Here is a 17,678-nt window from a genome sequence, read left to right on the forward strand (position 1 = left end):
TAACAGCTAGCTATTAAATGGACCTTCTGTCAACTGCTGTGTCGTATATAAAGGATAAATGTTAAGTCTCAAGCTAAATCAATAGAATAATTGTATTCTATTCTATTCTATTCTATTCTATTCTATTCTATTCTATTCTATTCTATTCTATTCTATTCTATTCTATTCTATTCTTCCCTCCCCACGCGCTGTCGTCACGCTGCGGACAGCCAATGAGGCGGAGGGAGGGGGTGTTTCACGGCGGAGAGGCAGGCAGCAGCGCCGCAGCATCGTTACAACAAGACCGGCTGCCGGGCTTTGTTTTGTGGACGTGAATGAGCTTCATCACCTCCTGCAGAAATGTGGACGGATATAAGGACACTGCTACTTTTTCATTCGTTACTCCTGAGGCTTCACTTCTCGGGAGGTCAGTAGTGTGTTTTTTCCCCCCGTTTGCGTGCCAGACTGGTATAGTGAAATAAAATATAAATCACGGTGTGTGTGTGACGGGCTGTGAGAGGTGAGAGACTGGAGCGCTGCCTCTTCAGCGCGCTTGAGCTTTTCATACCAAGAGAAAGAGAAAAGATAGAGAGAGATACTTTTCGCTCATTTCATTTCGTTGCGTGGTAGTTTGACTGCCTTTCGTTGTGTTTTAATTGCGGGGCTCAGTGTGGGAGAAGCCTCCGCTTGTCTGTCATGTGTTTCCGTCTGTAAGCATCCATACTGCATCAGAGGTGGTAGCTATAGTAGTCCACGTTGAATCTTTGTCCTCATGTTGTGGAGAATTATGTCCAACACACTGCTCTTCCCGTCTTTTCCCAGAACACTTTTTAATCTTCTTGCTTTAAGCAGACCGATAACTGAAAGAAAACACGGACCATGACGCTCCCAGCGCCTCAGCCAATTGACCTGAATGAATGCTGAATATCAATTAGGCATTCATTTGCAAATGACAGTTGAACTACAAGCGGTCACTACTCCACCATATCTGCGTGTTGCTGATCCATCTGTACGCCCCCCCCTCCCCTTGTTTTGTTTTTTCAGCAACGGATGAGTGTGAGGATGGACAGTTTCAGTGCAACAACAAAAGGTGTATACCGACCATCTGGAGGTGCGACGACGATGACGACTGCTCAGACAACAGTGATGAAGAAAATTGTCGTAAGTGTTAAAATCAGTGGACAACCCTGAGACAAACGTGCTCTGTTAACTGTGAAAAAAAAACCGTGATAATTAAAGTGCTGAGAAAATATGAGGCTGAAAAACAATAACCTGCCACAACAATATCAAAATCATGAACACACTTAATTGTTAGGTCACCACACCTCCTTCCTTCCCGCTCAGAACAGTGTGTGAAAATGTACTAGTGTAGTTTTTCTCCTCTAAAGTGTTACAGAAGTTTTAAAAAACCTGGTTAGATTTATGTCATTAATATCATCAAGAGACAGTACCTGGAACAGCTTTCATCAGCTGTTCATTAGAGCTTGACTTAAAGCTCTTTTCCTGACTGGAATGTGTACTGAAGCTCCTCTGTCTTAATGACCCGTAACAGTTATGAACCAGAAGATTCAGCCGGATCTCCCCTTGGTGCCTGTTCTCTCATCATTTCTTGTTATTTCTGTGGTGGCCTTGCTATTCTATTAGTATTTTATCGATTTTTTTTTCCCCCCAGTACTTTACTTTTAGGGAGACATAAAAGCTTCCAGAGTGTACAAAGAGGCACAAATAAAATCATGGTGTGAGTGGGGATTAGGCACGTAAGCATGCGTGCCTCAGGCTCAGAGCGTGTGCAGGTGATTTCATCCTTACCTACATACAGAAAACTCAACCAGCATGTTTTTTTCATTGAGGGTTGATTGGCTGGAGCCATTTTCCAATCATCTTCAAATAAAAAGCTGTCCAGCCGAGAGACGGATTGAGTGGCGCATCGGTCTAGTGCACAAAGCTCTGACAGGTATCTTGGATGTGTTGCTCTTTATGGAAATAATAGAATTCCAGTTTCCTTTCTGACTGCGAGCCGGTGGCCTATATTTTGGAAGAATGCTTGTGCTGAAACCAGTGAAGTTGTGCCAGAGCTGAATCCAAGCACTGCGCGCTTGCCGTGCAGCTATGTTCTTTTGTGTCTGGGTTAATTGTGGCTCGGGAGGAATTCTTGCACCTCCCCTCACATACATACATACATAGTCGGTATTTCTCCTCATACCTCCCCCCGGCTTTGTTTACTTCTGTCTCTTTCTCCCACAAGCTCTCTTACACACAGACCTGTTGTATCCAACCATCTCATGGCTTCTCTCTGTGCATTAGTCTGAAGGTGTTGCCATTGTTACCCTGTCTGAAGCCAGCAGGATGAGTCCCTGAGCATGCCGAGCAAAGCTGTTCACTGGGAGCATCTTTTCTCCTAAAACATTCATGTGTCAACGCTACACACACACACACACACACACACAGGTGATGTTTGGAGAAAATTATTACGCTGTCAGGCTTTATCTCCACAGTATTTCTTTTATGAATGAAATAGGAAATTGTCAGCAAAGCTTTATTACCCACTGTGTGTTTTCCATCAGACAGAGCTTCTGACACATTTAGGCTCTGAGTGAAAACACTCCTCCTGAAAGCCTCCTACTATCAGCCCACCATTTGATGATTATGACAGTCCAGCATTACTTGCCATTATATTAGCGAGTGGCCTTCACTCTTTGTCCATTTTTTTTTTCTTGGTGTGTTTTGCTGTATCTGCGTGGGCAGACGGATGAGGCTGGCTGGCCTGCGCAGAGTCTGATTTGTCTCTGTGCTGGCATCCTTGTTGTATCGGCTAAGAATATTAGTAGTTCAGCGTTTACCCTGTTTGATGTGGATGAGAAGTCCTCTCGTGTAATATTTATTTAATGTACAACTATTAAAATCCTTCTCAGGGGTCACCTCTGTATCTCCATGTGAGGAGGCTAAAAGACATGGGGACAGGCAGTGCAATGTGGTGAAGTGTAAACCTGTACAGCATATGCTGCACAGGGGGAGACTGCTGTGAGGATTTGAGCTTGTGCATACAGCTAATTCCTGGAATTACACGGGTACTTTCTTGTTGATTATAAAGTGGTTGCCTTTTTAAATTAAGTTTCTGAGTGGTTGAATGCTTGGTCTCACTCTATTTGTATACACAATATATTATTTTACAACACAATGCCAAGCCCAGGAATGCAATGACTGAATGTGTGCAACAGACCATGGTTATGGAATATGCTGACAGGAAGAAACCTTTGCTGAAGCTGCTTATTTGTCATGCCAGTGTCACCTTATTTCTAACCTGACTGGAGATTGTAGCTGAACCTCACAGAAAAGGTGCAAGCTCTTAAAACAGTATTACTGCTCAGACTAGCATTATCGCCTTTATGCACCATGATCCTCCTCCATCCTCCACCCTGTTCCTCATCACCCCATCCCCCCACCAGTCCACCCCTAGACTGCACTCCCACCACCATCCCCCATCATCCCAACTCTATTCCCCATTGACCAGTCACTTGCTGCACATACCCATCTATTCAGAAATGCATAATTGTACTCATAAGTATGCATGGACACAAGTGTGGACCAAACGCATGTCAGCATAAATGCATACGTACATAAACACACGTGAATGCATTTCAATGAACTCTGCACTTTTTCTCACCAATAACTGAAAAGTTGAATCCACATAAACTTGGATAGAAACTGTATATTTTGTTTCCTGGTTGCATAACATTTTTGGTGAGGATAAGATGCAGAGCCACCCTGCCTCTTGGCTTGTCTGGAGTTGACAGCAGTGGAGGCAACAAAAGAATTCAGCCTTGATTTGTGCCAACGCTGACACTGAGCCACCATTTAATCTTCATCCTGATTATAGCAGCATATCACCTAGTTTCCTCCTATCTGTGTTACCTTCAAACTTCAGCATGTCCGCTTCCCTTTTTTCTTCATGCCTGGATATGATAATGATCTGTTTCATCCATGTTCATGAATTTAACATCTATACCTGCTGGGAGGCATTTCACATTGCCACGTACAGCTCAAAGTGTTCTTTTGTTTTCCTCTGTGATGCAGAGTCAGCAACAAACAGTGAGCGTCCCTGCTTTGTGTTGCCTTGTGTTTTTTTTTTTTTTTTCCCTAATAAATCCGCAGAACTCCTTTAGAGGCAAACTCACTTTTGAAACTGCTGCCACTCCTCCACACCTCCTGTTGTGACAGTTGATTTCTTTACTCCAAAGCCTTTCAGTGGCTGCAACCTCTGCTGCAGTGTTGTAAGTCCTACCAACACACCAAAGTTTAGAAATTAAAAAAGTACCCCTGCTCCCGTGGTTAATGCTTATTTAATACTTTAATTCAACAGTAAACCTCATTTGCTTTTTGCTCAGCTTACATCTGACACCAGTTGAAAACCGCAAGCATCAACGCAGTGCAAATGTATCTTTTATTCATGTGTTTCCTCATGTACATGGTCTGTCAGTCTGGATGCTTTCCACTGTCTCTTTGCACTTGGTAAATTGATTAAATGATCTATAAGGCCAGTTTTGGCAACTCTATTTTTTAGAGTTGGTTTTCCAACTCTATTGTTGCTTTTCTGTAGCACTTCTTGCTGTGTTCTCAATGATTATGTCACACCCACTGAAAGTGCTTTTTAGTGGGCATAACATGTTTGGGTTTTTTTTAACTCTTGACAACACAATTGCTCACTGACTTTGACTTTTTAAAATTTTTCATTTATTTAATTTTTTTGCTTGAGGTATTGTATTTGTTATAATGACAGAAAATTGAGAATCAGACTATTCAATGGGAATTGAAAGCAAGTAGGCCTCACATTATGGGATTTGGTTTGTGTATTTCTTATCTGTTGCTCATCCGCCTTCTCCTTCCAAAGAGAAAAGGCTGTCAGAAATCCCTTTCTGTAATGCTCATTCTTTTCTTTTCTTTTCTTTTCTTTTCTTTTCTTCTCTTCTCTGTCATGTCAACAACCAATGAAAACTAAATCCTGAGTTGACAGTCATGGTGGACGGGAAAACAAACACTTCCAGTCAGATCTACTTTTTGAGTACTTACAGCTCTGCTTTCATTGCTCTGGCAAGTTGTGCTTCTTCTCATAGCTGTGTGGACACCAACCAGTGTGGCTAATAGCTATAAACTGTAAAGTAATGTAATGTGAACGTGAGTTTGGTCACCTGCTGATCTAGAGGAATAATACAGAAACTCATGGTGTTCTGCTTTGCGTCATAGGGGTTTCACTAAAAGAGAGAGACCCATCATCTTGTTGTGTTTTTTTGACTTATCAGTGTTGAAAACATGTCTTGATTTATGAAGTTGAAGAGATAGAAAGTGAGGAAAGAAATAATTCTGACCTGTAGGGTAAGTTGGGGAGGTTGTTTGTGCTCATATCAAATTCTCTCCATAATCTCCACAGCGTGGAAAGGATTCTGTCTTCTATCTGTATTCTGTCTCGTTACACAAAGAGGCATGTTTTCCATCACGTCTCTGGTCAGTTTATCTTCTGTTATCTCATGCACTTGCGGCTCACATAATCATGATAAAGTCTTAATTAGTGTACCATTTTTTAATAGACTTGATAAAGCAAACTTTCTGTGGAAATGCTTATGAATTAAACAAGTCAATTCGACCTCTATCGTATTATCTGTCCCTTTGATCTTTCTTCATTCAAGCTAGAAGCTCTGAAAGTGTGTTTATACTGAGAATATCAAGGAGCTGTTACAGTCAAACTGAAAGCTGAATTCTCCTCACTCTTAATTTAAGTAAATATAAATTGTGATGACAGTGTAGTTATTGCACACAATTTTTTACCCAAAAGAAAGTTGGTATTTTTCTCAAGAAGTGGAAGCTAGCAAGTCAGGCTAACTGGCTTCCATGTGGAAAATGAAAGCCAATTAGCTTAATGTGGTATCATTGTGACTGATTCCCAAAGATACTGATTTTTGTTAGGAATAAACTGATTACTGGCTTGGAAAGTTATTAGTATTCCTAATTTTTTGGTTTGTATCAACCTGTTATCTGTCTCAGTACCCACACACTGTCTGATTGATTACAAGATTAGTTGTTAATCAATACTAAAAAATCTGAATTTGCAGACTAACTAGGAACTTAAGTTATCAAGTAGATGTTGTGGTCTAAAAATGTGCAAAAATGAGCAGAAAACTGAAATTGTACAGTACAAGGCTAATCAAGAACACTATTTGAGCAAATTATTCATAGTTCCAACTTAGTTCCATTCCATTGTGTCATATTCTGCTAAAGATATTCATTTTTACAACAGGTGCATTACGGTTCCAACGGTCTCCTTGATTGTGATTGATAGTATCAGTTTCTACTCTTGTTATTTAAACGCCTGCTGAGTCCTTTACAGCTCCTGCACTCAGTGTTGTGTTTATCCTGCGTGATAGAAAGATGGGGGTGGTTTAATTAGCGTTTGCAGTCTTTGGGTCTTGGAACTGTCTTTGTCCAGATGTGGTGATGGCAAAAGTGTGAGTTTCACTCAGACAAATTAAATCAGTCGTAACCAAATATTCACAGCCACAGGAGAACATCGATGCGGTGGGTGCTGTCATTGCCAAAACATTAAACAAAATCAAAAATTTATTAATAAGTGCAGTTAGGAATGGTATTCTTTTCCAGTAGATAATAAAATATGAATGAGGTTTTAAATCAGTTTGCTGTCTGACCGCTAGACACTGACTAGAAATTGTCTCCCAGAATCCACTTAGTGAATGAATTTGTTGGCATCAGGTGTCTATACTGTCAGAGGGTCTTGGTCTGATACAGCCTAGTCTAGTCTCCTGTCTAGTCTCCATTCATGTGTGTCTGTTTGTGTAACTGTGTCAGTGTTTGTTTGCTTGGTTGCTGTCCCCACTGGCCTACTGCCTTGTGTCTGCGTGTCTCAAAGCCAGCTTGCCCAAAGTGATCATTAAGAAGTCTGCAACTGAGCTATTATCTCAGATTAGCGCGTGTCGCTAAGCAAAGATGCTGATAGAGAGAGAGAGAGAGAGGATGAGAGAGAGAGAGAGAGAGAGAGAGAGGATGAGAGAGAGAGGAAGGGAGGGGATTAATATGTGGGTATAAAACATCACTCCACAGCCACAGCCTCCTACCCTCACTTGTCATGCATTTATCCCTCATTCCACTTAAGCTTTTAGTGATCAACACCTAAAAGAAAGCATTGCATCACTTTAAGCGATGAACCTCACAGCTATCTTATTCATTTCAAAGGAAAAAATACAGATATTTCTCAGGGGACACTCTGAGCAGTGTGTCTCGCCTCATGAAACATGCTGTTTCAGTTTATTTGAATCGGTGAAATGCTGCCACGGTATTAAAACAACAGAATAAACTGTAGTCTGTGCTACACTAGTTTTAAACACAGTAATACTGTGTGGTTTGAACAATGGATTCTAGCCTTTAACTTCAACTGTTTTCAAATCAACAAAGCTTTCACCGTTGTGCCTTGACTTGAATTGTTTGTTTTTTTTTTAAAGCTGTCATGAACATGAGGTTTCAAATAAAAGATTTTGAGTCACTTGCCTAATGACTAAGTGGATGACTCACAGATTGTTAGTTAACGCTGCAAATTTTCAACCGCACAACGGCAAGTTTAACGCTATATGAGTTGAGAGTTGAGCTGGTTTCAAAGACCCACCATTCAGTTTGCATGAAAATGGCACAGTGCATGCTGCTACTCAAGGTTCTAGTTTTTTTTAACAGTGATTCAGCAGTGGCAGCGAAATGAAGCCAGTTTAGCTTGAAAATCGATAAGACACATGCCGAATACTGCAGCTCTGTGAACCCAGGCTCTGGGGCCACAAGCATCTAGGCAGACAGCACTTTTCATCCAGAATCACTGTCAGAAAAAAAAACAGACCCACGAGGGACGATGTTGGCACACATTGCGAGAACTGTGGCCCTTTGCAACTTGTGAGTCATTTTTGTGAAAAATGCCACGTCATGTGACTCGACAGGCATGCTTGTGAATCTTTGCTGACAGCTTTGCAGATGACGGGATGGGCTGCGTGAATCTCACTTTATTTTGATTTATCTGTTTGTGGTTGAGTACACACACTCAGACCTACGTAGACATTATGCCACCCTGTAGTCAAGCCAAGGTAACGGAGAGCGTCAGCAGCGAGCGTGGTAGCGATATGAAATGATGAGCAAATGGCTGTGACACAGCAACCAAAGCCCCCGGTGTCTTTCATTTTATATTAATGATTCATTGCAGTCGGATGAGTTATGAACATCACCTCCACTTATAGAAGTGGCAACACTGGCCTCCTCTTGGCCAGCTATGCAGTGACTCATTACATTGCCACCATCACAATGTTAAAGCTTTGCATGCACGCCGTCACTGCCTTCAAATCACTCCACCTGCCTACATGTCTCCACCACCAGCGCACACAATGGTGCCAGGACAGACATGAATGAATGCAGTGCATTACTTTTGTTAGTATTGTTCTTCAGTATCAATATATTCTTTAGTGATGCAGCTCTTGGTTATTTTCATTAGCAATTAATCATTGCTGAGTATTGTCCTAAGTAACTGATTAATCATTTATTCTGTGAAAAAAATGCTCAGCTCAAAGTGAGCTCTTCAGAATTCTTGCTGTGTCAGCCTAAACCCCAAAATATTTAATTTACAATTGCCATGATATGTAGCAGAAAATTTAGCCAAATTCCCAGAAAACTGACAAATGAAAATGTGAATTAATTAGCGTTATACTTAAAACCATTGCAAGAAGAAGACACCATGAGATGATGTAATTATACGGCATTCGAAACTTAAACAGAGGAAAGCAAGTCATGCTAGATGAACTGAATTTATTCAGTGCCTTTCTAGTCATTCTGACCACTCAAAACTCTTTACAACACGAGTCAGTGCACCCATTTCCCCCATACGTTCATACATTGTCTCAGCTGTCGTAATGGAACATCAGCATGCATCAAGCATGTGGGGGAAAGGTTAGTTCTGTGGGCTTATATGCCTCTGTGCCGGCAATGGCTAGAATTATCATATTTCACATTTGGTCAGATACTGAATTTCTGACACTAATCTTGGGTGTCCACCTTGAAACTGTGCTGATTGTATTGATCTTCTGTGTTGATGGGTTAAAATTGTGTGTGAAGCATCCACATTTTAGAATCTGTGGCTTCTTTGCAGCAACATCCATATTTGAAGCCCTGTAGTCCACCACAGGCTCATTGGTGTTAATATCGAGCTTCAGGTGATTGTCGAAACTCTTGACAATCAAATCAAAGTTGTTGTGCATATTATATCAGACTAGACAGACATGGATGTAAACTGCAACTTGACTGGAGTGCGGGGGCATGTAATCATGAGGTGGTAATTCTAGATAATCATTGTAGGAATAAAGCCGAATTAGCTTCTGTTCCCTGTCAAGGAATGATTTTTGATTCATTCTCCTCACAAATGCAGCATTTATGAGATAAAAATAAGCTAAACTAAAGTTAAATAAGGATTTAATTGTGTCAAACATTGCATTACCTGAACAATGATAGCAAATAAGAATCAGCCTTAGGCTAATTTACTCAGTTATACATTTTTAAGTGTGAGAAGCCAGAGAGGTAAAATCAAATTATGTCCCTCCAAAAGCAGCTGCTTTTACGTGGGCTGATGAAGTGTGTCAAATGTCTCGATGACAGCCTACACGATGCTTCGTACTGGACTCAGTAAAGTAAAAAGTAAAATGTGACACTTTATGAGTGGTGTAATATGAGAGATTCTGAATATACTGGCTGTGTGCAGAGCGCTGGGGTTTTGAAGCAGCTTGCTTTACGTCTGTGTTACGTCAAAGCGTATTGTTTTCAGTAAGGGACTTTAACTCTTTTAGAATTTGGATTTTTTTCTTTGAAAAAGTTTAATCAAAGGTTTATATTCATGCACATATGAAACTGGTTGTATGGTCGTATCATCCACAGGGAATGAAAACATTATGATCAGTGTTATGTAGATTTGAAAACCTGCTTATAGGTTTGATTATTTATATGTAAATATGAATGAGAAAAAAAAAAATCCAATTTGCTCCATCTTCTCAGACACTGTAGCCGGAACTTGGTTTTGAATTTGAAATAACTTTTTCTATCATTTTTAATCACAGCGTAATATGGAGCTTTTAATAGATTTCTGCATTCCCTTCAAGGAAGAAACAGATCTCATATCAGGAAAGGTCAGCCATGTCTGCTTTAATCTAGAAAGCCTATATTTAAATCATAGGCTATATAAGAATTTAATGCTTATTCAAGACTCATCCTGCCAGTGTGCGTTAACAGCACAGTCGCTTAGTAATATGGCAGAAGTTTTCCTGAAAGTGGTAGGAAGTGAATTCAGAGTAGTCGGAAATGCTTACTAGCAGATGGTTTCGCTATGTTGTGCCTGACCTCATGTGCTTAGGGGAGGCATATTGTGATCAAAGCTCTGCAGCTAAGCTCTGCCTAGAGATAAATATGTTTTAAATGCATAGCCATTGGCCACTTGCTTGGTCACACAAATATGTATGCACGCAGGCACGCACAGTCACACACTCACAGAAACTCACGGAACAGCTTGACACACACCGACACTCCCACACAACAGAGTGTGGGCTGTTTTATTGGTTTGTGTGAACCTACCGTGCACAGAAAATGATGTAATCTCTTGTGACAGGGATCACCAGTGAAAAAAGAACAAGAATGATGGAAAGAGAAAGAGGAGGCAGCACAGAGGCGAGCCAGCGAGGGTGTTAGGTGGAGTGGGGTGGGGGGTGGGAGCAGGGATGAAGATTGCTGCAGTGTCATTGATTTTAGAGTGGTTGTTTTGCAGTGTTATTGTTGTGAAGCTGATCAGGTAAAGGGTGGAGGATAAGGCGGACAGCTCATTAAAAAATCACTCGTGGTAAACTCGTGGTAAAAGATAATTAGAAGGCTCAAAGGTATGATTTTCAGCAGTGTCAAAAAGGCAAACACTTCTCTTTCTGTTGAAGTGATGAGGAGATGCTGAGGTGATCTGTAAACCATCACAGTACTTCTCACGCGCTACCACAAAGTTCAAGTAAGTTTTTAGAGGGAAAGAGGGATGGTGTAACTGGTGTTCACAGGTATGCTAAGTAGCAATGACATTAAGAACTGAGAAACTCCCTGAAAGCGGTAACATCATCCTCGATAATTTAAAATCGACAGTGCCATGCCATCTACGTTTTGTCATTCACATCACAAAGTTAATCCAGTCGGCAGTGGAGAAAAAAAATCTGTACTAAAAAGGCATCATGTATCAAGTTATCCCTCAGCAGTCAAGCAGCCATGAAAGTCATCTCTCCCTTCGCCTACTAATATTAATCTTCATTTTCCTTATAATCATTCACAATGTTGTCCCAGAAAAAAAATAAACTTCTCATTGCATGTTCTCATGCGACAGGAAACAGTTGTTGGAAGATTTTGTCCATATGTTGCACATTTTGGTAGTGTCCCAGTACTTTTGACGACTTGCAAATGCTGATAATATAACCACAGTGATGGAGTCACCGTGACAACAGTGACGATGCAAAATTTAACTGATAGGACAATTCTTATCTAGACCCGTCAATGAGTCAAAAGATGTTAAGACTAAAATATCTTGTCACTTTATAATATAAAGTCTAAAATTCTACTTTGGCAAGTGTCATGGGGTCCTTCAGCAAGACTATTCTGTTATTCTATGGGTCATTATTATTTAAACCCAGCAGGTCTAGCTGAAGTAGGCTAATTGCCTGTTAGACACACAGCATTGTATGGTAGACAGTGTCATACATGGTACACCAGCAGCTCAGCCATTTTTTTATTTACACAAATACCAGCGTTTATCGCACACTCAGGTGTAATGTCAAGAAGATATGAAAGTGTGACAAAATAGAAACCTCCCAAACCTGCAGTGTTTCCATCAACAAGGTCAAAGTTGAGAATGTGTTTTCTGTCTTATGCTGCCCAGTGTGGATGTTATCATGTACTGAACAGAAAGACAGTACTCATGTCAACAAGACCACAAAGTAAACAAGACAACAAGGCAAACTCTTACTCCAGCCAGACTACAAAACTGAAACCAATTGGCTTGAATGAAGCCAAGAAGAGCATCTTTATGGGAGGCTCCACGTCGCTGCAGAACATCTGCTCATCCTATCGTACGGCTGGGCTGCCGGGAACACCTGGCATACGTGCAGCGTTGCTGCTCTACTTACAATGCTGTTTGAAGTACAAGTAGTAGAAGTAAGTAGTTTCTGTATTTAATTGTCAGCCAAAATAGTGGCAAATCAGGCTTCCTGTATATGTCATTTAAAACAAAATATTTTATGTATTTCAAATTGAGCCAGAAGATAAAACAGTGCAGTAAGTGCAAGTACTGTACATATGCAAAACAATCAGTTATACAACCTAATAAATTGTATTGTTTTGTGTTGTTGTATCGTTAGTTGCACAGTTATTCCACTAGACTGACTTATATTCTTGTAATTTTTTTGTTGTATCTACCTGTTCCAAAATTATTCATTTACTGTACTGCTTTTTACTTGCAGAGATCCACAAAGATCTGTATACTTGTGTGAATCCACACAGCAGAAGCCTCACCTTTACATATGGTACAGAATTATGACCTACTTTGAATCTCGACACCACGTACTTTATTACAATGTAGAAATAGCAGCAAAAATGCCCCAGAAACCTTCATTAAATTGCCTCATGCAACAGGAAGCTGCTATTGCACCTAAAAGCTGTAACTTTTTCTATGTAGTGCATTGTAAAAAAATGTCAATACTGGCATAAATATGCAAGTTTACATTTGTTTTATGCCAAGGGCTTATAACAAATGTAAACCTTGTGAATGTAGAAACTGCGCTGACAAATTGAAGTGGTGTAAATGACTTACACATGTTTCTAAATGAGTCTCCAAAACCTTAATCCATTTGTAATGTTTTACTCACAAAGCCATCTGACTTTTCAATAGCTTTTAGAGTCAAGGTCCGTGAAGAGGATTTTTTGATCTCTTTATTTGGTGCTGCATTAAAATTGTTTTGTGCTGTGACATTTTGAACATGTAGACCAATGTTTCCTTAATATTCTTCAGCCCATTAACACTTAAGTAAGATTTTATGAAGCTAATTATGAACAGCTAATGAATCACTTCACTTCTTACCTATTGGTTTAAGTGAGGCCAAGCTAAATGCTGCATCTGTGATTTGTACCAAATGTACCGTGCTTTTAATGGAGCCATCTGAGCGTAACATGCGTGAGAGCTGAGCTGCAGTAAAGAATGTTGCTGTGTCACCTGCAGCATTTTCATAAAGAAAATGTATTTGTTCGTACTGATACAATTTGCAGCATGTGACCATGAATAATCTTGCATTGCAAAAAGGAAAAGAGAGCTCTGTGTGTTTTGACATGAACTTGTGGTGGTTGGATTTGACTTAATAATTTATGTGGCGGTTTTACAACTCCAAGTCATTTTCTCTGCTCGGTAGGGAACATCCTGAGCTCGCATACCCTTCTGACCCTCAGGATGTCAAGGTGTATTCACAATGCGTTAATAAAGTATTGATCCAAGCATCACTAGCAACATCCTATGTGATGTGCCCTCCCTGTACAGTCACTTCATTGTGGTAAATTGCTAACATTCAGCTGTTCTGGTGGTGAGAGGGAAGCCTTTAGTCACAGTTCTAAGCAGTCTGTTTCTGTAGTGGGTGGTGGCAGGACTCTTTGATTGGACAGCGGGCATTTGGTGGACTCCCACTAAAGGATGTCTGCCCTCCCAGAGTCCATCAATAGCTGTCTGTGACTTTGTTCCTCCTTTCTGACTCCTGTGTAGTGTTTGCGTTTGTGGGAGAGATGACGAAAACTGCCAAAAGAAATAGACAAAGTATGAAGCTTGAGAAGCAGAATGTCTACTTGCACACATGCAGAAGTGGGTGAATGTGCATGTGGGTGTGTGTGGTGTTTGCATGTAACTGTCAAAGGAAAACAGCAGCTGGGACTAAAATCTGACTGTGTCTTAATTACGCTGCCTCGTTGCTAGGGGCAGATTTTCTCGAACAAGAAATTTGACCTCGGGCAGTATTACAGTTATGCTAATTTTCGCCTGCAGTGGGAAATGTAAAATCCTGCTCTCAGTGCCTTGTCACAGCAATTTGAATGCCTTAGTCTTCAGGCCAGTGAGAGTCTTTCTGAAAATTTGGTCTGCAGCTGGAATTGTGTTTCGTGTTATTGAAGTCAGGTCTTTGCAAGGAAAAGAGATAAGAAGGAAGGAGAGGTGGAGAAAAGAGAGAGATGTGGCTCGTTCTCTTCACAGAGTAAAAGGCTAATCTCCCAATTCCCATAACAGGCTCTGGGTTACTAGACAGACAATATAATCCAGTGTGGCACACATTTCCATACACAGGAGTGACTATGGGCTCCCCTAATGTATTTGGCTGCCTGTGACTTGTGAGTGGCAAGGCTCTTTTTAGCATTTATTCTTAAATCCAGACCCATTGTATACATACATAACGGAAGACTACTTTAAAGTGTTGTGATTTAACCTCTCTGGAGTCTGGATGCAGTTAAAGCTCTGAGCCAATCACCTATGACAAATGACTCATCTAGGTTTTATTCACATGTTTCTCATATCTGTTTAAAATCCAGATGATTTCTTTAGCCACGCATGAATGTGTATATGTTCCTCTTGATTGCATCGGTCTTGGTCTTCCCAGTACTATGCCATTGATTTGTGTTTATTACGTGGACCTAACCTTAGCCCTGTACGCAAAGAAATAATCTCCTCAATGCCTATCCTCAACATAACCTAAGACCTAACCTCAACCTTGATGGGCAGCGCTGTGGGAAACACACAGGGACTTTTCAGAGTGAAAGCAGACTTTGACACAAGATCTAACTTGATGTAAATCAAGGCTGATCCTACTCCTGCCCAGAGGTTGGCAGTAACGCCAGCTGAAGGTGTTATGGTAGCAAATAAATAATACCAGAAAAAGAGTTTAGCAGTTTAGTTACAACAAAAACACGTTAACTAGTTAACCAGCACCTATCCAGACGTGAACGATGAGCTTCAGCGGGATGACTGCTCATGACGGTAAGTGTGATTGGTCAACATACCTTCAGGGCTGGGCGATACAGATGAAGAATGGATCATGACAAAAGGTTTCATTCCAGTCAATATCAGAAATTCTTGATAATTTTTGAAAACCTAAATTTAAAAAATATCTGGAGGAAAAAAAGTTGTATTTAAGTTTGCGTTCTGCTTAAGTAGTTGTTTGATAAATTTCTGTTGCTGGTTCGATTCCCCCACTGGATGGGCAGGAAAAATTTGAGTGTGGCGGAGTGATAATGTCCCCACCCTTCCATTAGCCGGCTGATGTGCCCTTGAGCAAGGCACTTAACCCCCAATATGCTCCCCGGGCGCTTGGTGCAGCCCACTGCTGCTGTGTGTTTCACTGCATGTTGCATGTGTGTGTGTTTAAATCAGTGATGAGTTAAAAGCAGAGAAGTAATTTCCCAGTTTGGGATTAATAAAGTGAATTAAATTAAATTAAAAAATTGCAAGATTTGAATTGTTATCTTTATTCTCTTTATTCTTTTGATGACTTTGACTTTGACTTTGATGTTAAGATTGTAGTTTTGCTCATCTTCATGGACTCTCACTCATGCCCTCACATATATAGGCCATCCAGTGGTTGCCCCGATACGAGATCTAATAAACTGCATGATTGTATGTGTTCAAATTGCTGGGGGGGTCTTTTTGTCACTTTATGTGTGACAGGAGAAGGATGGATAATTTGTGTCACCTTAGCTGCTATTATCACGGAGGACTAACTCTGGTAGCAGCTATTTCCACAGATTGCTCACTGACCTATTGACCCTTGAGAGGAGTATGATTATGCATGCACCTTGGAGAGCTGCTTTTACACCCTTTGATCATCTGGCTACAGTGCATCTTAATTGCACCTTGGCTCTTTAGCCACTTTAGCGGTGTGGCTCAAGGGATGCCAGTCAGATGGTCCAGCTTTTCGGTCGGATTGATTGCCATAACATTTTGGCCAGGCATTCGTAAATCCTCTGATTTCCTCTCAAGTGTCAGCATGTAGTTGACATCTATGGTTTGAAGTGAAATTGGATAGTGTTGGATAGATTGTCATAAATTTGGTAATTAGGAAATGGACACATGTTATCCTACTAAACTAAGATGGTGAACATGATAAACAGTCCAACAGCTGTGCTAACTTAAGCATGCAAGTACTGTCACTGTGAGCATTTTAGCATGCTGAGATTATTAAGCTCAACCTGCAGTGCCTAAATACAGCCTCACAGATCTGTTAGTGTGGATGTAGACTTAGACATAATAAGTTTGAATAAGGCTGACATCACAAACTCATCTTAAAATCTTGGACCCATCAGCTCTTTCGTTCTTGCAGCTTTAATGGATTGTGCCAGTCGGGTCTTAGTATTGAGCGACGGCATTTGATCCTGGAGTCATAATTACCTCTGACAGATGGATAATGATTATTAAGAAGACGGTCTCTTGTGTGTGCAGCTACATTGAAAGTGAGAGGACATTGTCCAAGTGAAAGGGGATATTACTTTGGGATTCTCCTCATTAATTCTCATTCATCTGATTGCCCAGCAGCTCAGACTCTCATTTCTGAGTCATACTTGTTCTCAAATTGCTGTAAAAGAGGGTTAAAGGCCATTTCATGCCCCACCTCCCCCTACAAATTTTGTAAGGTTGGATAAGAGTGAATAGGGAGATTAATGTATGCACATGCAAAAGTTCAAAAAGTGTGCTGGGACGTTGGAACATTTCAGATGGAATTTGTTAGCCCAGAACATCTGAATTTCAAGATGCTTTCTTGTCAGTCGTTTCAACTATGTGCTCATGAATGAATGCATTTTCACACTTAATTAATGAGAAAACTAACACTGTGTTTTACTGTAAATTCACAGCACTGATATTCTCCCCCCAGATTTTCAATGAGGCTTTAAAGTTTTCTGCTTCCTATCAGTGAACTGGCATATCAGATTGTAAAGTTAGAGCTATCTTTGTAGTGAAAGCTTTAATTCCAGATTTCTTTTGGAACTTAACTAACACTGACTGGGCAGTACATGTTAAAGATATGGCATTTAGAGATTTGAGATTTGAGCCCTAGTTTGGGGGAAGTTGAACACCCCGTCTTCATCTTCCCACATATCTTTCAAATATCTGCCTTAAGCAAACTTCTGAACCCCGAGCTGCAGCACTGGAGCTGCTCAGTAACTGATGTGTGAATGACAGTTGCTGAGCAGTCAGTTTAAGGTGGTGTGGATGGTTTGGATGTGAAGCAAAGCATTTCTGATGAAGATTATGTGCGTGCAGTGAAGCTTCCTGGAATCATTAAAGGTTAAAAACTGAGAGTTAGATCAGTATATCTCTGGGGAAAAGGTCTGGGTAGACTGTTGTGACTGTGATGAGAAATACAAAAACCTCAGGACTCAATAACACACAACACAACACGAAGCAGAAGGCTGCAACGTCTGCAGAATATGTAAGTTACATTCAGAGGGAGCTTGGTTTGAGCTCTGGGCTTCAGACTGTTGTGTTTTAGGGCAGGAAGAAGGAACATCTTGCTGCTGTGTGGGTTTCCACTGAAGCGTGCTGGGGAGGGTCTGGAGGACAGAGCAGCAGTGGAGGTGTC

General features: G+C 40.8%; 1 protein-coding gene across 2 annotated transcripts in view; it reads left to right on the forward strand.

The window, feature by feature from the left end:
* Positions 1-218: 218 nt before the first annotated feature.
* LOC124069591 (low-density lipoprotein receptor-related protein 8-like) overlaps positions 219-17,678 on the forward strand; it is a 70,860-nt gene continuing 53,400 nt past the window's right edge. For both annotated transcript variants that reach the window (XM_046408853.1, XM_046408854.1), the window contains exons 1-2: positions 219-406; positions 1,024-1,140. In XM_046408853.1, coding sequence (XP_046264809.1) covers positions 340-406; positions 1,024-1,140 — 184 coding nt within the window. In that variant the 5' untranslated portion in view covers positions 219-339. The remainder of the gene's footprint in view (positions 407-1,023; positions 1,141-17,678) is intronic.

This window comes from Scatophagus argus, chromosome 13 (genome assembly GCF_020382885.2).
Source record: "Scatophagus argus isolate fScaArg1 chromosome 13, fScaArg1.pri, whole genome shotgun sequence".
NCBI classification, from domain to species: Eukaryota; Metazoa; Chordata; class Actinopteri; family Scatophagidae; genus Scatophagus; species Scatophagus argus.